We start from the raw sequence: 26,172 nt of genomic DNA on the forward strand, positions 1-26,172 counted from the left end.
CCTTAAACATTCTCTTCTATTTTTTTCGATATTTTGATGGCTTTTATCTCAGGGAATGACTGATTTCTTCTCCTTCCATTCTAATTCTCAGGGAGTTTGCTACTTGGTTACATTTTTGTACTTCTTGTAATATGCTATTCATTACCTTTCCATTTTTCCTCTAAGGATTTTATTTCATTTATATTTTATTTTTAATCTTTTGTTTTATCACTCTCTGGAAATCCATTAGATCCTATAGCCAAGTCATACCTTTACGAGGCTCTGCTTAGAGTCACTGTGAATTATCTCTTTTTCTCTTGGCCATGCCACTGTAAGTACCAGTTCTTTATTATCAGTTTGTTTTTCTATTGGCTCATATTTCCAGCTTTACTTCATGAATTGAAACTTTTTTTTGACACGGCCCCGCTCTGACTATTCTAGCATGTTTGGATCAGAGGGTGAACACCTGTTTGGTCCAAAGGTGCATTCCCTTCTGCTGATCTTTATTACATACAAAGTGCTAGCAAGTACCAAACTAATCTATAATCCACTGGGTACAGCTTTTTCAAGGCTTTCAAGGCAGTTTAAGTCAGTGTGCTACAAATATTCAGAGCCCCTCTAAGAGCGTGTGAAATGATTGCTATCTTCTTGGTAGGATTTTTATTATTTTATTCACTTCAGTTCCCATGTTCAAGCTAAGAATTCTGCAGATACTGAATGGATCTGGAACCTCTTCGTTTGATATTTTATTCTTGACTCCCTCTGTCTGGAGCTTGCTCCCCTACTGGGGAGCTTCCCAGTTGAAGCATTATAAAGTTGTTGGAGCTGAACGGCCTCTGAGCCTTTTGATTCAACGGGACTTTTCTGACTGGGAATACGTCTTAGGGTCAGCAGGCATTAAATATCTAGATATCCCCTTTTACCAACCTCAACTGAAGGTACTCACTGTCGTTTCTATCCTTATTGTTTAAATACTTTATCACATTATTTAATCCAGTGTTTAGTACAGTGCCTGGTACACGGTAGGAACTTAATAAATGTTTATTGAATTGAATAATTCATAATCATTATCTTGATCTGGTGGTCTTTTTTATCTTTTCAGCTAAGTAAAAGGCAAGTTTCTCAGATAGTATGATATGAAAGGACTAGAATACGCAACAAATAAAAAAATTACAAAGAAGAAATAGAATGAAAGGCATCATAAGCTTTGAAGGAAGCATAATATTCAAAATGACAAGAGTTAGATATATTTAAATATGTACCTCTTCATTTCACTTAACTTTCCAGGGCTCTAGGCACTTCTCTAAAACTTAAGCTGCAGAGAAGGTGCTGACCTGCATTGGTAGTGGGAGTTCCTTCAGTGGAGTTCCTAGTATTAGTGAAAATTACACACATACATAGACATAGGTGTATATACATACACATGTACACACACATATGCATATGAACATAAGTGTGTCTATATAACTGAGTATTACATAGAGAGACATACATACACAGATATGTGTACATGTGTGCGTGTCTCCATGTAGTTAAGTATCTAGGCATATATTGCTACATATAGCATTTTAAACAAAAATGATTATGTACTCTTGTTATTCAGTCATGTCTGACTCTTTGTGACCCCTTTTGGGGTTTCCTTTGCAAAGACACTGGAGTGACTTACCCTTTCCTTCTCCAGCTCATTTTACAGATGAGAAAATGAAGACAAGCTGGATGAAGTGACTTGTCCAGGGTCACACAGCTAGTAAATATCTGGGCAAGATTTGAACTCAGGAAGATGAGTCTTCCTGACCTCAGTCCCAGCTCTTTATCCACTGTGTCACCTAAACACTCATGCACTCTATTAATTAGTGCTAAATGCTTTTATCAGTTATATGTCTTTCTTTTAACTATGAAATTTTTTTCCTAGAACATGCCTAGGCCCATGTACCTATGTGCACATCACCAACAAAATGAAATGGAGCTGCTACCAGCCATGGAAACAGAAGGTCTGGTAGAAACCTCATTTCTCACCCTTCCCAGCCATTTCTTTGGAAAGTTCTTTTGGTTTTCCAAAGCTCAACGTTCTCATTTTCAAAACAAGGTGACAGAATTTGTGAGATCTGTCTTGCAACGCAGTTGTGCTCTATTCCACTGCCTGAAAGCAGCAATTAAGCACTTACTTTTGACCTAACCAGTAGGGGTCAGAATCAGAGCAAAAACAATAAGAAGGAAAGCATTCCATGCAAGGCTATTACACGTACACTTTTTATACAGTCAACTAGGCTGTCAAACTTCAAAAAGAAGTCACACGCAACCAAGCCGCACACGTTTGTTATACTTCACTTTGAACAATGATTCATTTTAGGGCTTGAAAGAATATCAACTCTTTCTTTAAAAAGTATACTAGTATGACCTCATATATGTTTTACAAATAAATAAAATTATAATGATTTAGTAAAAATACATTATTTTACAAGGTCAAGGTTTCAGAATTCTCTTCTAATAAGGACCAGAAGCAAATTCAGGTTGCCTTGGTTGCTTATGTAGATTTTTTTTTAAGGGCTATATCATATTCCTAAAATCACTTACTTGTTACATCAGTCTTTATTCCTGCAAGCTTCAACAGAGGCTCAACACGTTCATAATAGATGTGGGTAGCTTCTTTTTTGTGACTTTGTGGGTTAATAAGCACTTTTAAGGATTTGGGCCGGTTTGAAAATTCTGAAAGAAAAATATAAAAGCTTTATATTTTAAAGATAATGCCTAGACATTTTAATTTTTAACTTTTCAAAAACTATCCCCTAAGATTTTATCTAAAAAGTTGTAAACAGGTTAAAAACTGTTCATTATCTGTTTTTAAGATGAATTTTAACATTTTCTAGACTCAGTGGTTATATCAATAGATTTACTTTTAACCAGCCTGCCTGATTAAGAAAAACCCTTCGTTCATAACAAAGCAGGGTCATGGCATTCAGGTCATGAAGGAAAATGTAAGTAAAAGCTGCTTTTGTAAATATAAAGCAAATTTTATATATTTTCCCCTGTCATAGGTAACATATTAAATGTTCCTTCAACTTTAGTTTCTAGAGAAAAGCAGTGAACCATAACATATATTGTTATCCATTTCCTCTCCCTAAATAAATATGTTCATTATCCGAATTGGACACCTCAACAACCCTGGGGCTGCTGAAGCCCTGACCTACTAATGAGTTCAGGGTTAAATAAAACAAGTAAGGATGAGTCAGTGCAAAAGCACCTATAGAAATACATGTTAGTCACGAACAGAAAGGTTTTAGGTCACAGCTCAAACCTGAAAAAAAAAAAAGAGCCCGGGGAAGAAAGAAATATTCTGTTGGGAATTAAATAGGAAACGCCTCTCAGCAGGGATTTGATGATAGTGCTACCTCACAGTTGGTGCTGAGATTTGATACTGCAATTTTCTGGGTCTGCAAGATGCTTATCACTTAGGACACAGCTGGAGCAGGTGCAAAGCAAATTTTCTGTTGTTAGGCAGGGTCAGGAGAAAAATGCAAGCTACAGAAAGTCAAAAACTATTTCTGTTGTAATACCACTGCATAAGAAAGTTCTGTTTTGATTTTATACCTGTCTCCTTGAAAGTAAGATCTATTTTTGTGGATTTTAATCATACCATTACCAAAGATTTGAATTAAAATCTCCATCACATCAGTGTCAGATTTTGAACAGTCTGCTCAGCCTCATCCTCATTTTTCTTCTCTGATGTGAAATTTTCCAACAGCATAGATTGCTTTCTACTTCAGAAAGATCCAAATGAAGAGGTGAGGGTGGTGAAATTATTTTCAAGATACTAGTTCTTCAAATATACATAAAGCACTAAGATTTTTATATATTAAACCAACTGATTAAAAAAATATCATTAGGCACAAATTAATTGGACCAGCCATTAAGAATGAACTTTTAATAAAGGACCCCTATAAAGGTACAAAAACACAAAGCACCTAAAACAACATATGACTAAAGTAAACATTTTACTTCTAAAATGATAGTAGAGGATATCTCTGTATTTCTCAAAAATACTATGATGAGAATAAAAACACAGATAATATCAGTTTTTAGTTATAAACTATATATTAAAAACTGCATAGCAGAGCAGAAAGAAAAAACACATTTGAAGTCAGGGGGCCTGAGTTCATATTCTAGCCCTGCTACTCAAATTAATTCAACAGACATTTATGAGCATTTTCTATGAGCTAGATGCTAAAAAGGCCCTGCCCTCAAGGAGCTTATGTCCTACTCTGGAGGCGTGGGAGAGGGGAGGGAAATTATATAGATAGATGGTAGGGAAAGGAGAGAGGGAAGGGGGAGAGACAGAGGTGCAGAGACAGAGAGGCGTAGAGAGACAGAGAAAGAGAAAGATATAGACAGATAGATATAATTAAATACAGGTACAAAATAGAACAGAGGAAATCACAAACCTATGGGAGTGATAGAATGAGAGTGGTGGTGGCACATGTGGATATAGGAGGGCCATAGGTGGACAGTGGACAAGAAGGAGCATGAATTGGCCTCTAAGACTACAAGCTGCCATCTAGACTAATCTACAGCTTGGAATCACAGGGATTCTAAGTATTGATGGTAGACCAGTAAGTAGCAGATGGTTGCAGTGGATGGTGTGACCACAAACAAGTCACTTAACCTCTCTTGACCTCCTCAGCTACAAAATCAAGGTGTTGGACTCCATTCATCCCTCCAGTTCCTTCTGGCTCTAAATCCTACTGCTGAAAATACATGTAAAGGAACCATGACTTAATGGTCATCTTGAGGCACTGGTTTTTATCAATTCAATTTATGAGATTTATATCAGATCTTTCCTCAGAAGACCTCTAGCTGTCAATACTTTTTTAATTATCCCAGTTATCAATTCAAATGTTCATTGTTTCCTTCCACTTTTGATTTCCATGTCTATGAAGATTTGTTTCAAACCTCAGGAACTTTTCTTCTAGAGAAATACATCTTTCGTTCCTTCAGAGAAAGGCATATGTTAATGGTAATAAGGAAGAAAGGAATAGTATCTCACTGCAGATACCTAATATATTTCTAATTTTTTTCCTTCCATTTACAACCAATAAACGGCCCACAATAAAAATGTTCAGTCATGCTGGAGAAATGTTGAATTATAAAGGTTTGTATCCCTGTCCTATTAAGCTGCAATATAGAGAATTTATTTTTAAAAACTCCTTCAATTATACTGATTACAGAGCACAGCAATGTGGCAGAGCAAAACTCTAATCAGAAATGTCAAGACAATAATTTTCCCCCTCTGTCCATTTAGCAAGAGAAACATGAAAATCATTTTAAAGCTAAAGACAGAAAAATATGTATATGACAGGATCAGTATTAATTTAGTTTAATCCCTCTTACATTCTAAATCCATAATTATGTAGAGTGATCTTTTTTGACATAGATGATGATTGCCCTGAAACCTAAATTCAATAGTTCCAGAATAATTAAATTGTATTCACTATATTATACTCAATAAGCCAGGAAAATGAATTTATTGGTTCTAGAAAGACTTGAAGCAAAAAGTTGAGGGTGGGGGTGAGTGAGGTTGGAGGGAGGGAGACTGTTTTTAAAGTTACACTTGAGTTAACCACAAAGTTAAATTAACTCAAACTCTCCATTCTCCATCTTTCCTGGTAAGTCAAGGTTTTCCTATATATTTCTTGGCCATGAATCAAAAATGTAATTTTTATTAGATTTACCATTTTCTATTTTTATGTTTTTTCAAAAAGGTCCATTTAATGTAGAAATAATGGGTATAGAATTGATATACTTTAATCATAAATTAGCTGATAATCTTTACCATATAAAGACTTTTTGTATAAGGTATAATTTATGGAATTGTAAATGAAGCAAATTCCTCAAAAATGAATTTACAATTTTCTCAAACAAGTATTTCCCCAAAGTACAAATGATTTACTAATACCACCAAATTCTGGTAAATATACCAAGGAAGGAAAAAAGATCATGTCCTTGATACCAGTTAACTTACTTGGCTATAAAAGAATTTTAGTATGTCCTCTATGGATCATGAAATTTAGTAAAATGAATCTAGTGTCTCAAACAAATATTTGCATATGAAGCCTAAAAAAATTACAGTACTTGAAGATTTTTCTTTAACTTATTTGAGGTTATCCAGGACATTCAATAAAATGGTTAAGTGAGTGGTTGTACACAAGTCCAGCTCCTCATCATTACCTGAAAAAAAAAACAACTAGAAATGCACCAAGGAAAAGAACCACAAACTAAAATAAATGGAAAGAAAGGAAATACCCATAGAAAAATAGCAGAAAAAATGAAGAAATTATCAAGCAATGAGAAGTTCCTAATAGTCCTTTCTATGTGACAACCTCTAGGGATAAATATATAACAGTGTCCATTCTCATGAGGCTTACCTTTTAATGGGGATGACAACAAGAACATGTATAAATGCATAATATATACAAAATAAATAGAAATCGTTTGGGCAAAGAAGGCACTACCGGGGGGGGGGGGGAGGGGCGATCAAGGGAACCTTCATTGTAGGTAGTGCTGGAGCTGCGTCTTAAAAGAACACAGAGTTTCCAACTGTTTGGAGTTTATGAGAAAACACATTACAGGTATGGAAACCAATCACTGCGAAGATACAGAGTGAGAGGATAGGTATGATTGTATTCACAGAGTGCAAGGAGGATAATAAGAATAAGTAATAAGAAGACTGTAATGGAAGGAGGGCCCAACTTTAAATATTAAATGGAGAAATGTAAATTTTATCCAAGGTGAGATTTTTTAATTTACTGGGCAGAGGTAATATGAACAGACCTCTAATTAAGGAAAATCACTATGGCAGCCATATGGAAGGTATACTGCAGTAGGAAGTAGGTATACTGCTTAAGGTATGTAAGGAGGTACAAAATAGGAGGCCATTAAAATAGTCTAGGTAAATGGTGATGAGGCCCTGAATAAGGGTGGTGGTGGCTAGGTGGGTGGAGTAGAGGGGACAGATATGAGATATATTGGAGAGAGACAAATGAAAAGAACTGGAAACTGATAGCTGAGGGGATACCAAGAAAATTTGAATACTTTTAATTAACTTTTTATTAATTAGCTGATTACAGAAGAGAGGACTTCTAAAACAGAACCCTCCCAAAAGAGAGTGCAATCTTAAAAACTTAAAAAGTTTTTGCAAGTCTAATGAAAAGAAAACTGGAAGAAAAAGATAAAGCATGAAATTAGAGCTCTTAATGAAAAATTTAAAATAATTGTTGACTTGGAGCAGAACCTAAAAACTTAAGCAAAAAAGTAGAGATATTGAAAAAATGGAGAAAATGCAAAAAATCCAAAGATTCAATAAGATTTATGAAAGCAAAATAAAAATACAACAAAATTGAAAGAAACCTTTGTAAAATCAAAAACCACTGACTCAAAGGACAAGGATTGGAGAGAGAATCAAATAATTATGCTCTCTCAGGAATGAATGATGATACAAAAAGGTTGTATACTGAGTTTATACTGAGTTTATTTCAGGAAATCATTCCAGAAATATTGGAAACAGAGGCCAAATGCAGATTGATAGACTCCGTAAGATAGTGCTAGGAATAAATCCCAGGTATAACTCTTCCAAGGTCAAGAGATAAGCAGTGTCTTGAGGGGGTGGAGGGAACTTCCATAATAACCTTTTCACAAGGAACTAATCAATCTAGGATCCCAAAAGACCCCAATGCAGAGGGAATTTTAGAATTCAGAAGAGTAGTATTTTTAAAGGTACTATAAAATGCCTGCTCAGAGTTTTCCTATATTAGCATCCTTATCACCTTTACCCTAGAAAACAGACCTTGCTGATCTGTTTGTACCAATCCTGTTTCAGAATAAGTAGCATAGCCATGAGCCTTCTAAAGGGAAAAAAAATGACAGTAAAAACATTTTCATCAAGGATACTGTAGAAAAATTGGCAGAATGATTAATTAAAATGGAGAAAATCTGACAGAAGAGACATGAACACAGTGAATAAACACTTTGCAACAAAAAAAATTGAGAAAAAATCTCCTGAAGAAGGTAAAGATTAAAAAACAAATTCTTCAATCCCCCTCAAGTGAGTAGGGAACAACTATAAGAAACTCTCCAGTAGTTCAAAACCCAATCAAGGACTTAAGGGCATATCAAAGTAATAAGGAGAGAAGTGAAGGCCCTGGAGAGGGAAGAATCAGCAATTTAAGTAGAAACTAAAGGAATTAAAACAAAATAAAGACTTTTTTCCATAGGAGCAGAGTATCCAAAAGATAATAGGATTGAAATGCAAAAATGCACAAACATAAAAATAACAGGATAAAGATTTTAAAATAATAAAATTTGAAATATATATGAGAACTCTATAAAACAAGAATACTAAACATGAAGACAAGATATAAAGAGATAGTATAGTTATTAGAGATCTTCCAGAAAATACCATGAAAAAGAAAGCCTGAGCACCATAGTTCAAGAAATAATCTAGAAAAACTACTCAGAAATAATGGAAGCAGACAGCAAAATTCAGAATAAGAGAATCCATAGAACACCAACAGAAAGACATCAGGTTTAATTCATCAAGAAACATAAGAGTTAAATTCAAAATTACCATGTCAAATGACACATTATAAATGCACAAAGAAAAAAAATTCTCAAGTTTAACAGAAACAATCAGAAAAGCACAGGATTATTTGGGGGCTATAGGGAAAAAGTGGAACATGATATTGTGAAGAATAAATAAGACTGAGCTACATTCAAAAATAACATCCTCCCAAAGTGGGTATAAAAAAGTATTATACAGTCAGTGAAACAGAAGAATTTGGGTTACTTCTTCAAAAATAACCACCAGGGCATTCAGCCTGCAAACTTACTAAGTATCTAAATATTTTTCTGAGACCAATTAAAGACTAAGAATTGAAATCTTTGTTTTCATGTGGGCAAGATGAGGCAAGGTCTTGTGCATGAAGGGAGAGCATTTTTTATTGCTATTCATGTATATGTATACACACACACACACACATACACATACTAACAGTGAGAAGACAATGAGCACCAATGGATTAACAAATATAAGAAGTAAACGGTATAATGGGAAAATTCAGGAGGACCATCGAATTGAATGAGGTTAAAACCTCATTTTTTCACTAGTTAATCAGTACTATAGATGCTAGAATAAAAGGGAGGAATGACTATCAGTTGGGGATAGGACAGGGTGAAACAAGAGGACATTATTTGAAAAAAGATAAGCCATGAGAGCAAAGACAAAAATAGAACTGGAGCCCACAAACTGGGATCATAGAGTACTTCCACTGCAAACAGATTTTTCCATGGATAACTAGCATTCTTAGAAATAAATTCTAGAGAATCCTACAAGTGGTAAGGGATAAGACAGAGAGTAGTAAAAATAATTTTTTGAATGGGAAAACACTAATTTTATGTCACTAAAAAAGAAGAATAGATAAATTATAGAGAAGGAAGGATTAGGTAACTCTCATTAAAGTCGGGCAAAGAAGGACAAAACAAAGACCAAAGAGATGAAATAAGACCCAAAGAGTTTGGGATTAGGCAGAGTAAGGGGAACATCAGTGAGGTGGCCAGATTTATATTTGTAAAAGCAAAAACAGCACAGATACCAAGTGCTGACTTTATAAAGGGGATAAATTTATATATATTATACATATGTATACATTATATTTCGTACATGGAGACACAAAGATATATGTTTGTTGATGGTCACATATACATGTACATATAGAATGTGATCCTGGGAAAGCTGCTTTTTCTCAGTCCTTCAAGGCAAGCCTTTTGTCTATAAATTTCAGAGTTGGTGTATATTTACAATAGTAAAGAGAATTTCTTCACTGAGCCCCCTATACCAAATTGTTTTATAAAGCTGAAAAAATATGGTATGCAAACAAAATGGAATATTATTTTGTAGTAAAAAAATATAAAGGAAATGCAGAGAAACGGGGTAAATATATATGAAGCTGATGCAGAGAAAAATTAGGAAGAACCTAAACAGGAAATACACATGACTTCCATGACATAAATGAAAAGTTTACTAAAAGGAAAATCAAGTAACAGAAAAACCGATTAAAGCCGTGAAATACTGATAATCAAAACTACTTCTCCCTCACAACAGAGAGGTAGGAGATATAAAGATATCATATATATCAATATATATATATCATATATATCAATATATATCAATATACTATCAGACAACGTTTCTATTTCAAACATTTTTTTTTGTTTAATTGTTTTGCTCTATCACAAGAGAGGAGGGGAAAGGGTTGATATAAAGACAAAAGGCAACAATAAAATGTAATTTTAAATATTCAAGACTGCTCCCCTCCAAAAAAAAAAAAAGCCCTACAACTTTTATAAAAGGTGATATCTAAAAATCTATAAGCACAGTCATTGAATACATATGAGATCGAGAGTCATTATGTAACAGACAAGAAATCAAAGGTAATCAACAGTTTTCAAAGGAGTTACCAACTATCAATAACTACCTGAAAAAAATTCAAAATGAGAAATAATTACATAAATGAAAAATCACACCACAACAGTAAATAACACTTCACAATCAGCAAGCTATCCAACATGCTAAAAGATGGACAAACACTGTCAGAAGGGATGTTCGAAGATAAGCCCAGTCATTCAGTACTGGTAGAACTGTGAATTGATTCAACTACTTTGGAATAACAATATGGGATTTTACAAGAGCTACTAGATTGTTTATACCCTTTTACTCAGTCAGTATCTCAACTACCTTAGGCTGTACTTCAAGTAAGTTACTGCCCACAAGAAAAATAGCCATCTGAAGAAATGTCTACAGTAGCACTATTTGTGATAATTAAAATATAGATATAAAAATGCGAGCAGTAATTAGGAGAATGGCTGAATAGAGTATGGGAGTGTAATGGAATATTACTGCGCCACATGGAGTAACAAGTGCAGAACTGAAACAATGACTCATAAGTATTAATGCAAAAGTTAAGAAAAATGGCACCAAAAGAACAATATATGCAGCCATTGAGACAACGTAAAAAAGTCAACATTGGGAAGAAATAAAACTATTCAGATATAATGCTGATACAATATTATCACAGTTAAAGGACACATCTCTCCTTTCTGTTAACAACTGATACTTTGTTTTCAGGGAACATACTCTGTGTGCATTTGTGCATGCATGCATGTGTGCATGTATGTGTGTTAAGGGTGTGTTTTTGTATCTAATGGGAAGTATGTTTTGTCAAAATAAAATGTATCAACAAATTTTAAAAGAGAAAGTTATGCTTAAATATCAATACATAATATGATATTCAGCAAAACTAAACAAACTACAAAAATACGTTCTTAGAATTTTTACATGAAGTGAAAGATAAAATATGCATCACTTGAACGTTATTTTATAAATTGCAGCACAAAATGAGGTTGAATTGTAACTTTGTCACATGTAAAAGCAAGCCAAAAAGGCCAAGCATTTGTTTTTAAAATAAAATTGTTACTAGAAAAAGATCAAAGGTTTTCTCTCAATTATATTTGAGACACATAAAATCTTTGAAAGCAGCACTTAGCATGAAAAGTTGGTAACCTTTTTATTACCACCATTTAGTTTTTGTTTAAAGGGAGTAACTCCCTCATCCCATTTCCATTCTTCATATAAAATAAAAACAGTAATTGCATGAGATTAAAAATCTGGTTACAGATTTCCTAAATTTAATTCCTACGTAGCAACTACTGGCCTTTTGTTCTCCAGAACTAAAAGAAATCAAGGTGAGTCATTTGTTTTCATTGAAAACACAGGAGTTAAATGTGGAAAAAGTCATGTAGTTTGTAGTAGCTTAATCTTTACTAACAGCATAAATATCTCTATATAAACACATTATATTGATTATTGGATGGTCATAAAATACACGTAACAGAAAGCTAGGTCTAAGGAACAATATTTTTAAATGTTTCCCAACTTTAGAGAACTTCATATTATATCAGACAATTACAATCTTGATTTTCTCTGTTTTCTAAATTACCTTTAATTAGAAGCTGTATAAGGAAGAAATCAATCACTTAAACTGAAGGTAAAAAGTACATCTGCTTCATATATACACTGTTTTTAGTACTGTTAGAACCTGAAATTCAATATTAATACAACAGATATGAGTCAACAAAATACTTTTTTTCAGCCTGATGGTAACCTCTCATTTCATATTCCAAGTACAGTCTCTTTAGCACCCCACCTAAACGAAGCAGCAGTATACGACAGAATGACCAACTGTTCCTCTGTTAGAAACAAATGTGCTAATATGTACTAGTTTAAACTTGATCTATGAGTGAGTCAATGAACCATGAAGGGTGGGGGTTAATCAGGGTGTTCTCAAAACAAAGACTCGTAGGGCAGCAGAGACGCCACTCTCAGAGTTCACATCTGTGCTGCTTTTGTCATTGAGTTTTACTGAAATAGGTTCATGTTTGCAAAAGTTAAGGGCTTCCAGCCTTGTCGCAGACCCATAGAGTTCCAAGTATTTTACAAAGAGGAACTTAAAAACATCTAGCAACAGTTTTTGCAACTACAAAAGTCTAATTATGGGAAATAAAATTTTATTTGCATTAACGACAGCTGTACCATAGCCACTTATAATAAACTATGCCTAGTTAACATATAAAACTAAACGTTACGAACTCACATCAAGTGTCAGACATATTCACATCCAGTCTCAATGTGGGAAGACAGTGTATGTGACAATGAAATTATATTTAAGAATTCAAGCTTTTCATATGACCAGTTATAGCTAATATACATTTGCTGATTTAATATTTCTATCAAATGAAGTATTATTTTTAAATGCAAAAAAATTACAAAATTAATATTTGTCCTGAGAAAGTAAGCACAGAAACTTACTTCATAACAGAATTGTCAAATTGCACAATTAAGGATAGGGGCATATTACTAAAAACATCTCACTTCATAGCTTGACTTTCAATAGCAAGTTACATGAATTTATTTTAACAATTTAGTTCAAACACAACAACCCTTTATTTTTGTCATATTTTGACATCCAAATAATACATATTTGTTTGATTTTAAAAGTCTGTGTAAAGCATACCTCACATTAAACATAATTAACAATTACAAATAAGTTATAAAGCGGAAATACTCTTGCTAACTTTAAAAACCATCTTTAGATTAATTAAAGAATTCCCCCACAAGATACAACAGCTCCCTTTGCATATCTGAAATATAACTGAATCAAAAAAAAAATTTTAAATCATGGAACCATGATGACAACCATTTTGTAGATTATAATAGTATAAAGTAATAAAAATTTTATTCAAATGTTTAAAATGCAAAAGAACCCTTAAAGCTCCTGATTTGATCAAACAGATAACCACTGTTTTCTGACTCGCATACAAGTTGTAAGCTGTGGTTTTTAAAAAAGAAGAAATGATATCTCCAAGTTCTTTATTTGTAACAATAGATCTCTAGACCTGGAACATGTTTCCTAATAGAGGATGAAACGTTCCTCATTAACAAAATTAATGACATCCCTGCAAAATAGACCAAATATTCAAGACCAGTTGAGTAAATGTTTTAGAATCAAATGTTCAATTAAGAAGTTTAAAAATTCCCATGACCAGAAATTCTCTCAGCTCAAATGACTCATTAGGTGCCCTAGAGTAAAAGTGACTAGTTTAATTTCAAGTCACAAGATACAGAATTATTAGGACCTTAGAGATCAAATTATCTAGTCCAAAACCTTCACTTAATAGTTAAAGAAATTGAGGCCTTAACTCAGAGTTGAGGTCTTCAGGTTTATCAAACACTTGGTAAAATAGGTTAGTTTGCATTATATGCTTTGTATCTAATCAATTCGACTGATTGACCTCTTTACTTTTTAACCATACCAAATCATTTTTTAAATCCTTTTTTGATGATTACTGCTTTGCAATAGAGTTTGAGATCTGATATTGAGAGGTCTCTTTCCTTCACTCTCTTACATTATTTCCCTTGAGATTCTTGACCCTTTTGCCCCTCCAGCCCGTAAACAGGACCAGGGTCTATCCAACTCAGGCATCTTGCTATCTACTTCCTGCTACTAGGGAACAGTACCACAACAATTCCCTCTCTCATTCCCCTTCTCCTCCCTCCCACCCCCATCTCTTGCTAATAGAATAATGAAACATTACTTCTACGAAGAATAAGTCGACTAGGAATATGATTCAGTTGTGGTTCCCAGGTAGGAGCATTCTACCCTCTCCCCTTTCTTTGTGCTCTCTAGATCCTTGTTTTATTGTTTGCAAACTTCTCTTCATAATGTACCTCTTCACCTTGCAATCATGGATATTTGGCTCCCCTAGAAGATACTATATACCTGCCCATCTTCTTAAGAACTTAAAGTACCTTCTCTCATTCTCCTCCAGTCCTTCCCAACCAGGGTTGGGAGGATGATTTAGACATGTTTATTATTCCTCGCATGGAGTCTCTCTCTCTATCTATGACCATCACTCCTTGGAGATTCATCCTATCCAGTTATGTCAGCCTATCCAGATGCTCATGGTTGTTACTAACTACTAGCCTCCTCATCATTCTCTTTCCTTTCTCAAGGATTTCAGTAATTACATAATTAGTAATTCACAGTCTCACTCTATACCTCAATTCCTTCTCTTATACTCAAGGGCTTCAAACTGTAGGTTGATATCTTCTCAAACACCCTTACTACAGTCACAATTTACTGACCGAGTCCATACAATTTTATCTTATCCAACCTCAACTGGGCCCTCACTGTTGCACAAGTAACCAATAGCATTCCTTAGTCTCTTCCTCCCAGCAGATGACCTTTGACACATTCTTCACTGAGAAAATTGAAGCTATATTTCACAAGCTTCTTCTCTTGCCCAGCCTCAACTCTAATTTCTCTATATCATCAATACTTTCCTTTACTCTACTCTCAGAGGATAAGATGGTTCTTCTTCTTTGCTAATCCCATCTTCCCTTGTGCTCTTTGTTCCATTACCTCCTGACTCATACAGCAGTTCTCTCCATCCCTCTGATTATCACCTGTCTCTTCCTTAGTTTTCATATCTCCATGTCCACCAGTTCCTTTCCTACTGTCTACAAGCATTATCAGATCTTCTCCATTCTTAAAAAGCCTTCAATTAGGGGGCAGAGCCAATATGGCATGGTAAAAGCAGGGACTTCCTAGAGTTCTCCCCCCCAACCTAGCCAAATACCTATAAAAAATGACTCTAAACAAATTGCAAAGCTGCAGAACCCACAGAATACAGAGTGAAGCAAATTTCTAACCCAAGACAGCCTGTAAAGTCAACGGGAAATGTATATTGCACTGGGGTGGGAGCACAGCTCAGACTACCAAAATATACAAACAGCAAAATATACAAACAGCAAAATATACAAACAGAAGAAGACAAGAAATTCAAAGCTCCTACATTCAAAGCTTCCAAGAAAAATATAAATTGGTCTCAGGCCATAAAAGAGCTCAAAAAGGATTTTGAAAATCAAATAAAAGTACAGAAAAAATTGGGAAGAGAAAGGATAGTCATGCAAGAAATCATGAAAAACGAGTCAACTACTTGCTAATGGGGACCCAAAAAATGCTGAAGAATATAGTACCTTAAAAAAATCGACTAATCCAAATGGCAAAAGAGATAGAAAAAGTCAGTGAGAAGAAGAATGCCTTAAAAAGCAGAATTAGCCAGATGGAAAAGGAGGTCCAAAAGCTCACTGAAGAAAATAACTCCTTAAAGATTTTTAGAATGGAGCAGATGGAAGCTAATGACTTCATGAAAATGAGGAAATCATAAAACAAAACCAAAGGAATGAAAAAACAGCAAATAATGTGAAATATCTCACTGGAAAAACAACTGACCTGGAAAATAGATCCAGGAGAGACAATTTAAAAAGTATGGGACTGCCTGAAAGCCATGATCAAAAAATGAGCCTAGACATAATCTTTCAAGAAATTATCAGAGAAAACTACCCTGATATTCTAGAACCAGAGGGTAAAATAGATATTGAAAAAATCCACCAATTGCCTCCTGAAAGAGATCCCAAAAAGAAAACTCCTACGAATATTGTAGTCAAATTCCAGGGAAAACAGAGGACTTTCAAGCATTCTTGATGAAAAGATAAAAGTTGAATAGAAAATTTCATTTTCAAACACAAGAATCAAGAAAAGGTAAATAGGAAAGAGAAATCATAAGGGCCTTACCAAAGTAGAACTGTTTACATTCCTACACAGAAAGATAATATTTGTAATCCTTAAAACTTTTTCTCAGTATTGGGGTACTTGTAGGGATTATATACATATAGACAGAGGGAACAGGGTAAGTTGAATATGAAGGGATGGTATAAAAAATAAAATTAAGAGATGGGAGAGGAATATATTGGGAGAAAAGAGAAAGGGAGAAATAGAATGGGATAAATTCTCTCTCCAATAAAAAAAGCTTTTTCAATCAATGGGAAGAGGGGGGGAGGTGAGGGGAAAAAGTGGACCTTACTCTCATTTGATTTGGTTTAAGGGTGGAATAACATGCACGCTTAATCTGAAAATTTATCTTACACTACAAGAAAATAGGAGGGAAATGGTTAAGGGGAAGACTGGGGGCAATGACAGAATGGAGGGCAAATGGCAGAAGGGAGTAATTAGAAGTAAACACTTTTGAGGAGGGACAGGGTTAAAAGAGAATAAAATAAATGGGGGACAGGACAGGATGGAAGGAAATACAATTAATCTTTCATAACATGACTATTATGGAAGTCTTTTGCATAACTACACATGTATAGTCTATATTGAATTGCTTGCCTTCTCAGTGGGGATGGGTGGGGAGGGAGAAAGGGAGAGAAGTTGGAATTCAAGGTTTTAAAAACAAATGTTAAAAATTATTTTTACATGCAACTGGGAAATAAGACATACAGGCAACCGCTATAGAAATCTATCTTGTCCTATGAGAAAATTGAGGGGATGGGGATAAGAGAAGGGAAGGGTGTGATGGAAGGGAGGGCAGATTGGAGGAAGGGGTAATCAGAATGCATGCTGTCTTGGGGTAGGTAGAGGCAGGGAATGGGGAGAAAATTTGGAACTCAAAATCTTGTGGAAGCGAATATTGAAAACTAAAAATAAATTAATTAATTTCAAAAAAAACTATTGTTTATAGAGGGTTTGAAATGACTGGCAAATATTGTAAATAATTATTTATGGCTTTGTTTATTATAACAATTTTGATATTTAAATGTAGAAAAACAAGAATAATTACTATTGAGAAAGAAGGTTTCTTTAGTTTCTTAATAAAAACTGAATGAACTAGAATATGGGCTTAATGTAATTAACTATCTAATGAGAAAACAACTACAATTTTATGAATAAAAAATTAATTATTCAAAAAAGCCTTCACTTAACCCTGTCATTCTTTCAGATTATAACTGTATCTCTCCTCCTTTACAAAGATAAACTAGAAAAAGAGGCCTACATTCTGTGTCTCCACTTGTTTTAAAATTCTCACTCACTTCACAAACCCTTGTGATCAATATTCCATACACACTACTAAACTAAAATTATTGTCTCCAAGGTCACCAAAGGACTTTTCTCAGTTCTCATTCTTGACTACTTTTCAGCATTAAACACTGTTGATCCCTGCTTCCTGATGGATACTCTTGCCTCACTAAGTTTTCATGGCACTGTTTAGTCATGGTTCTTGTCTACTTTCACTCTATCTTTCCAATCAATTCTTCTTAGTACCCTATAGAAGATCATCATCCATTCCCATGTTCCTATGGTTAGACGTAAACCAGGACTTCTTTTGTAGTTCTCTGTTCTGTCACTTGGTGGTCTTTTCAGCTGCCATTTTTTTTGACTACTTTGTTTATGCAAATGATCCCCAAATCTACATATCTGGTCCTCAATTCTGTCTCCTGAGCTCCAGTCTCACATTTTCAGCTGCTACATGGATGTCCCACAGTCATCTCAAACTCAACATGTCCAATCCAGAACTCATAACTTTCCCCTCATACCCACCTCCTAATTTCCTTCTTCCTGTGCATGGCACCACTGCTTTTCTAGTCACCCAAGTTCAGAATCTAAAAGTCATCCCCAGCTTAACAATTCTGTTTACTTATTCAATCTATCTTGCTTCAGTTCCCTTCTGTCCACGACATCATGACCACCCTAGTTCAAGCCCTCATCTCCTCTCAGTTGAATTATCGCAATAGTCTACTAATTGGTCTCTCTGCAGTCATTTTTTCCTTTCTTCTGTCCAGCTTCTACATAGCTACCAAACTGAGATTCCTATCTAGAGTTGAATGTATCATTCCTCTGGTCCAGAAGTACCAATGGCTCCCTATTACCTCTAGTTTAAAATACAAACTCCATTTGGCCTCTCAAAACCTTCACTATCTAGCCTATCTTTCCAGGTTGATTATACATTACTTCCCTTACTCTAAGCTCAAGTCACATTGCCCTATTTGTTGCTTCTTACATACAACATATCTTTTGCCTCTGTACCTCTGCCCACACAAGCTGTCTTCCATACCTGCAGCATTCTTCCCTTGTGCTCTGCTTCTGGGAACTCCCTCCCTTCCACTTAAAGTTCAACTCAAGTGTTATCTCTTTCAGGAGGCCTTCCCTTATTCTCTCAGGAGTTAGTGTTCCCTGCCCCCCAAAGTTTGTATTTATTTTGAATATAGTATGTATTTATTTATCTATGAATATGCCATATCAGTCTACTAGGAGATAATTTAAACACTTTGGGGACAAAGAAAGCCTTCCTTTTCATTTTTAAAACCAGTGCTGTGAACATTCTGGGTATCTAATAAATGCTTGTTGACTGGTTGATGTCTGTGCTAAATACTTGGAACAATGTATATCTCTCCCCTCTCACTGGAGGTAGAGCACCAAATTCCTCCCAATGCCTTCCTTTATAGAGGGTAAAAGGGCAAAATTATATATGAATATAAATGATTATTAGTATCCTTTGCAATTATGAGTAACCAAGGAATCCCTGGTGGTAGTAGCCTAGTAATATTTTCCTTCTTCATTATAAAGATTATTTTCTTATGTTATTTTTTGCTAATTTACTAATGTAGTAGTAAGAATACCATTAATAATAATATAATAAGAACAATCCCTTCAAAGTCCAACCCATAATACCATGGAGGTACAGAATAATAACATAGTAGAGGAATTCTATTCAGGCAAATGTACAATGGGGAATTTGTGGGCCTCCAGACCTCTGTTGGGAAGGCAATTGGAAAGACCTGACGGGAAGCTTAGAATTCTGGCCAGTGGGACTCTGGAAATATTCTTAATTAGGTTTGTAGACCAGCCAGGGTCTGTGAATCTCCTTCTGTGAATCTAAGAAATAGAATGGGAAACAGAGACTAGCAGAACAGCCAAACTTAAAATCATCAAGCACATCGGTGAGTGGTATGGAGTTAAGAAGTAATGTGGTTCCAGGTAAGATAAAACTCCACTACTAGAGCCCAGGTGTGCCGAGGAGCACAGACCAACGTTCCAGTGCGAAGGAGATGAGGATAATGGCTAGACTGCAAGTGATATGATGTGGAAATGCTATTTGTTTTCAACGAGTAAACATAGTATATCCTAACAGAACAACAAAAAGCAATTATTTTATCTACTTGTGCAACATTTTATAAACCATTAAATATATAAGGATAATAAGGTAGCAACTTGTCCCAGGAACATTTTTAGTCAAACTCCACCAAGAAGATGAGAAGAACTTTCATATGATAATAATTTTAACAGCAATAGGTTAAAACAATATGATTATGATCATGATCATGATAGGAAATGGCAAAAAAAAAGAAAGAAAAAGGAAAAAAATAGCTTACCCACTGGTCTTAACAAAGAAAAATAGCTGGGATCTGTTCTGTATAATACAACACTCACCAAAGCACTTTAGAAATATTAACGACAAAGATGATCATAAGACCATTGATAATAATTTTATGGGTACATAATTTAAGAACTTAAAAGCTACTTTAAATGTCTTTCCCTAGAATATAAACATAAATTTGTAGCATCTATATTTATTTCTGCTTCTCATATAAGATCACGGGAGCTCTTTCATCCATCTGAACCAATGCAATATTTCCAAGGTGTTAGGTTCAAATAGATAGAAACTTCAAGTTAGGTAATATGATGACACTATGTAACCATTCCCCCAAAATAAAATTCCTCACAGTTCTTTCTTTAGTCAATAGTCTCATGAATTGAGCAAATTCGATGTTTGTACTATTTCTTTTAAGTATGAAATCTTTTAAAATGTCCCCTTATCCACCATTCAAAATTGAAAATTCAACCATTATATTCACGGCACCTATATAAATATGTTCTCTTAAATAAATATGTTCTCTTAAAGGCATGCAATATGTATTATCAACAGAATTACCAGGAATATGACTGTTTGAGTCTGACTTCAAAACATTTAACATGGTATTGAATATTAATATAACATGTAAATCTTGAAGTGCCAGATAAAAATTTACAAGGCATAGTTAGGACACTCTTGAATTACTTCAATAGGTATGAATCCTAAAGTCTAGAAAGTAACACTGATTCATACTTGAGTAAGATAATCTGAACAGGGAGGAGACCCTAAAGTCCTATTCTCAGGGTCATCTGTGAATGACCGATACAGATTATAATATGGTATTATTAGATACCAATTAAGTTCTTTAACATATAATTAAAATCAATCAATTAAAGAAAACTGTCTCTAGGGCTAAAAAGCACTACAGAGGTAGGTAGGAAACCCCCCAGGGAAAAACAGTTCCTTATGTCACTCAACTCAATTATAAACAGTATTAACAGGTTCTATAAATTAATGCCTAGTCTCAGCAAAGAAATGGAAATAAAGGAAACATTTCATCAGTGTTACATCAAACTAGTATCTAGCTAAAGTCAAGATAGCACAATTCTAAAAAAAACTTAACTCACTTATACTACCTTAAGTCTAAAACCAGAAAAAGTATCATTTCTTTATTTCTTCACTCTGTGTCCAATTTTCACACACACATACACACACACACTATATATATATATATATATATATATATATATATATATACATACACACCTACATGCAACTATAAACCATACAAATTTCTCTTCTTAAAGTCTCCTTCCTTTTATCTGCTAGAACAGACATTTCACAGATCAAAACGGCTCTTTCTAGGGACATACTTATGTAGATATTCTTTTTCTCTTTTTTGCTCACATTCTAGTTTTAAATTTTAATTTTACTATATTTTCTGATTAAAAAACATTTATTCTCTCTTCCACTTTCTCCATCCCTTCTCAAATGAATGGTTTAAAAAAGAGAAGTAAACTCTCAAAACAAATATTCTATTCAGGCAAAACAGATTCTTACATTGGTGATGGCCAAAAACATATCCTTCATTTTGGGTAGATCACCTTTCTGGCAGGAAAAGCATGGTATATTTCATTGTCAGACCTCTGGAATCCTTAATTCATCACTGCAGCAAGAAAGAGTTCTAAACTTATAAAGAATTTCCAAGTTGTTTTTCTTTATAATGATGTCATATAAATTATACTACAAGTTCTTCTCATTTCACTGTGTATCAGTTCTTCCCAATTAATCCTGAAACTCATTTCATCATTTCTTATAGCATTATAACATTCTATTAATTCATATAGTACAATTTTAGCTATTCTCCAACTTATGAATTCTATATTAGTTTCTAATACTTTCCTACTACAAAAAGGAATACAGAACTGCTTCCTCTTTATTTGATGTCTTAGGTGTATCATAACAGTATTGCTGGATCAATAGATATACACAGCTTTTTGGATATAGTTCCAAATTGTTTTTCAAAATTACTGAACTAATCAACAGTTCTTGTTGGGATTGGAAGTTCAAATCCGTGTGGACGGTCTCGGGCGGGTAAAAGTGGGACTTCTAAATCTTAGAGTCTTACGAGGCCTTCCATGAACAGCAGGGATTCGAGAAGGTCAGACTGAGATAGCTCGGCTAGCTCGGGTATTTCTGCCTCTCCCCGGGAGATACGTGATGGGTGGAGTCTCCCTGCCCTTGAGGTCGTCCCAGATCTGGGCACACTATTGTTACCTAACAGCACGGTATTCAGATGCAAACTGTGTGGCTGAAGGTTAAGTAGGATTGAGGAAGCCTGAAAGCACTCTTAGCACGTGAGGAGCCAAGAGGACAGTAGGCTCCGCTTTTCTTCTTTCCTCTCTCCCCTCGCCCTCTCTCCCCGCTTGTACTTCTACTTCCAATCCCTTAAGATCCTAGCCTCCTTAGGAAATCTCCCCCTCTCCCTCCAAGGAAGAATTCCCCTGCACTTGTAACTAGACCCTGAAATAAAGCTCAACCCTTGTTCGACTCTGGAACTTCCTTTCTCTCATATGAGCATCCGGCGTGGCCAGCCGAAGACCTCGGAGGTGAGGTAAGAAGACTCGGGTAGCCCACACAGGCCTCTAGGCTTGACAAGTTCTACCAACAGTATAGTAGTATACCTGTTTGTCCATAGTATCTCTAACATTTATCCTATTCTCTTTCATCTTTTTTTACAAATCTTCATCGGTGTAAGTTAAACCTCAAAGTTATCTTAATTTCATTTCTCTAATTATTAAGTATTTTGAGAATTTTTTCCCCATGGTGGCTAATAAACTGGATTTTTTCCTCCTATCATTTGACCATTTATCCATTGGTAAATGGCCCCGATTTTTATAAATTTGAAAGTTTTCTCTTGAAAATGAGACTTTCATCAGAGAAGTTTACTGTGAAAAAAATTTCAAGGTTCATTATTTCCCTTCAAAACTTAACTGCATTATTTTTGTTTGCACAAAAATGTTTAATTGCATGTAACCAAAATTGTCCATTTTTGTCTTCTATGATCCTTTCTATCGACTGTTTGGTCACAAACTCTTCCTCTACACATCTGAAATATTTCTCTGATTTATTAATGATATCATCACGTACAGGTCATGTATTTATTTGGAGTTTATCGTGATATACAATGTGGAATGCCATTGGGTAAATCCAAAACAATGCTATTATGTTCTTCTCTTTATATATGCCATATAGCCAATCTATTCAAATGATCGGCTTATCTATTTCTCAGTAAAGACCCCATAGCTTTGATGATTACTGCTTTGTAGTATAGTTTGAGAACTGGTTCTACTAAGGCCCTTTCTCCATCCCCCATTTTTTTCATTACTTCCCTGGAGATTCTTGACCTTTGGTTCTTTTATATGAATTTCGTTTGTCTTTCTAGCTCTCTGAAATAATCATTTGGTAATTTGATTGGTATGGTACTAAATAACTTACTTAAATTTATGTAATATTGCCATTTTTATTATAACAGTTCAGTATAGCTAAGAGAAATTAAGATTTATCATGGGTAATATATAATACTTGAGTAATACATCATCATATCATCATCATCATAGGGGTAATACATAATACTTGGGTAACATATCATAATCATTTCTGTAATTTGTAGATGTATTCACATAATTGCTGAGTCTATTTTGGTAGATTCTTAAATATTTTATACTTTCTATAGTTATATTAGATGGAATATCTCCTGTCTTCTTGTCAGGTTTTGTTGGTAATATACTGGAATTCTAATAATTTCTGTAAATTTCTTTAACATTCTGCAATCTGCTTAATTTAACAAACTTTCAATTAATTTTAATCAACCCTTCTGGGTCTTCTAAGTAAATCATCATATCAACTTTAAAAGGCAATAATTTGTTTCCACTTAGCCAGTCCTCATTCCTTGGATTTATTTTTCTTATGGTTATAGCAGTTATTCTTTCTAGAATTCTTCCACTTTTTTTTTACAACAAATAAATTTATGAGTAAGAGGCTTTAAATTTGAAAAATTTTAGAATGAAGAGATCTTTGGAAAATTATTTTGCAAATCCACAGTACTTTATCAATTCAAATTATATTGTAATATAACAAATAATCAAACATGAGGCATATACAAATTTTACCATGATGAATGAATTATTAATCTGACATAAAATTATAGTCATATTATCAAAATTATAGTCATTCATGTGTTTTTTGCTATAAAAATTAGTTTTTTAAAGTAGTAGTACAGTTAATAATGTATTTGAAGTTGATCGAACTGGGAGAGGATGAAGGAAAAGAGGATCAAGAACTATTTTTCTAGACTAGAAGAGATTGGAATCTCAGAGCCAGATATCAGAGCAGAGTAGGGTCTCAGTGGTCCCACTCTGGCCTCAGGAGCAGTACAGCAGAGAAGACAAACCAAGTTCATACAAAACCCGCTAGAATTTCACCAGAAATATGAGAAGCCTTGCCCTGATGAAAAGTCTCAACCCAGGATGTATGGCTGGAAGATTGAGTTCTATCCCACCCCATAAAAGCATTAAGAGCTATAATGACGACAAAGATTCCCAGAACACAAAACCTGAAAAGGAGGACAGCACAAGAACATCTATAAGCAAAGCCTCAAAGAAAAACATCTTAGTCACAAGATCAATTAGAATTTACATAAAAAATTAAGACTTTTAAAGAATGTATAATGAAATTTATAAATGAAATTGGAATGCTAAGAGAAAGAATTAGAAAAGAAATAAGCTCTATCTCAGAGAAACTTGGAAGAATATTTAACAACTTAACCCAAGAGGTACAAAACTTTACCCGGATAAAAGATTTCCTAAAAAATAAAATTAACCAAAAAGAAGTTATTGACTCAAAAGAATGGGGCAGAGGGAGAAAAGACTAAAATGTAAACTATCTCATATAAAAAAAATTAACACAGAAACCAAATCACAGATAGATGACTTAATATTCATTATACTAGGGGCGGAGCCAAGATGGCAGAGTAGAAAAACGCACATACACTAGCTCCGAACCCACAGCCCATAAAATATCTGTAAAAAAGAACTGCCAACAAATTCTGAAGCAGCAGAAGCCACAGAACAATGGAGAGGACGAGATTTCTATTCCAGAGAGCCTGAAAACCTCTCACAAAAGGTCCATCACACTGTGGACATGGAGCCGAGCCCAGCCCTGCCTCGGCCGGGCACCAAGAGGAGCAGATCACAGCAGGCTTCAGGGACGGAATCTCCAGTGGTCACGAGGGTCCCTCCACCCACAGGTGACAAGGGTCGGCGAGAGGGTCTCTTTGGCGGGTCGAGAGGGGAGTGGGGTGCCCCCATAACTCAGGCCCCCTCGGGAGGCAGCAGCGGAGGCAGGAGCAGACAGGGGCTCCCCAAGCAGGCAGGAGCCTGGATCCATTGTTGAAGGTCTCTGCATAAACCCCCTGAGAGAACTGAGCCCATGAAGCGGCCCTGCCCCCACCTGAGCACCTGAACTTAATCTCACACTGAATAGCAGCCCTGCCCCTGCCAAAAGCCCTGAGGCTAGGAAGCAGCATTTGAATCTCAGACCCCAAGCGCTGGCTGGGCAGATCTGGAGGCAAAGTGGGTGTGAAGAAGATATTCAGAAGGCAAGTCACTGGCTGGGAAAATGCCCAGAAAAGGGAAAAAAAATAAGACTACAGAAGGTTACTTTCTTGGTGAACAGGTATTTTCTCCCTTCCTTTCTGATGAAGAAGAACAATGCTTACCATCAGGGAAAGACACAGAAGTCAAGGCTTCTGTATCCCAGACCACTCAATGGGCTCAGGCCATGGAAGAGCTCAAAAAGGATTTTGAAAATCAAGTTAGAGAGGTGGAGGAAAAACTGGGAAGAGCAATGAGAGACATGCAAGCAAAGCATGAAAAATAAGTAAACACCCTGCTAAAGGAGACCCAAAAAAATGCTGAAGAAAATAACACCCTGAAAAATAGGCTAACTCAATTGGTAAAAGAGGTTCAAGAAGCCAATGAGGAGAAGAATGCTTTCAAAAGCAGAATTAGCCAAATGGAAAAGGAGGTTCAAAAGCTCACTGAAGAAAATAGTTATTTCAAAATGAGAATGGAATAGATGGAGGCTAATGACTTTATGAGAAACCAAGAAATCACAAAACAAAACCAAAAGAATGAAAAAATGGAAGATAATGTGAAATATCTCATTGAAAAAGAATCATTATACTATCTGAATGCCATGAAGGAAAAAAAAAAAAAAACATGAATATTATTAAGGAATCTTGAAGGAAAACAGCCAGACCTATGTGAACATTTG

The 26,172-nt window shown here is 35.0% G+C and overlaps 1 protein-coding gene across 3 annotated transcripts in view; it reads right to left on the minus strand.

The window, feature by feature from the left end:
• The window catches only part of CERKL (CERK like autophagy regulator), a 194,109-nt gene that overhangs the window by 83,291 nt on the left and 84,646 nt on the right, over positions 1-26,172 (minus strand). For 2 of the 3 annotated variants that reach the window (XM_072612551.1, XM_072612550.1), the window contains exon 3: positions 2,554-2,685. The exons of the other annotated variant lie outside the window; for it this stretch is intronic. In XM_072612551.1, the coding sequence (XP_072468652.1) occupies positions 2,554-2,685 (132 nt within the window). The remainder of the gene's footprint in view (positions 1-2,553; positions 2,686-26,172) is intronic. 3 annotated transcript variants of the gene reach the window in all.

The sequence above is a fragment of the Notamacropus eugenii genome, chromosome 5, assembly GCF_028372415.1.
Source record: "Notamacropus eugenii isolate mMacEug1 chromosome 5, mMacEug1.pri_v2, whole genome shotgun sequence".
In the NCBI taxonomy this organism is placed as follows: Eukaryota; Metazoa; Chordata; class Mammalia; order Diprotodontia; family Macropodidae; genus Notamacropus; species Notamacropus eugenii.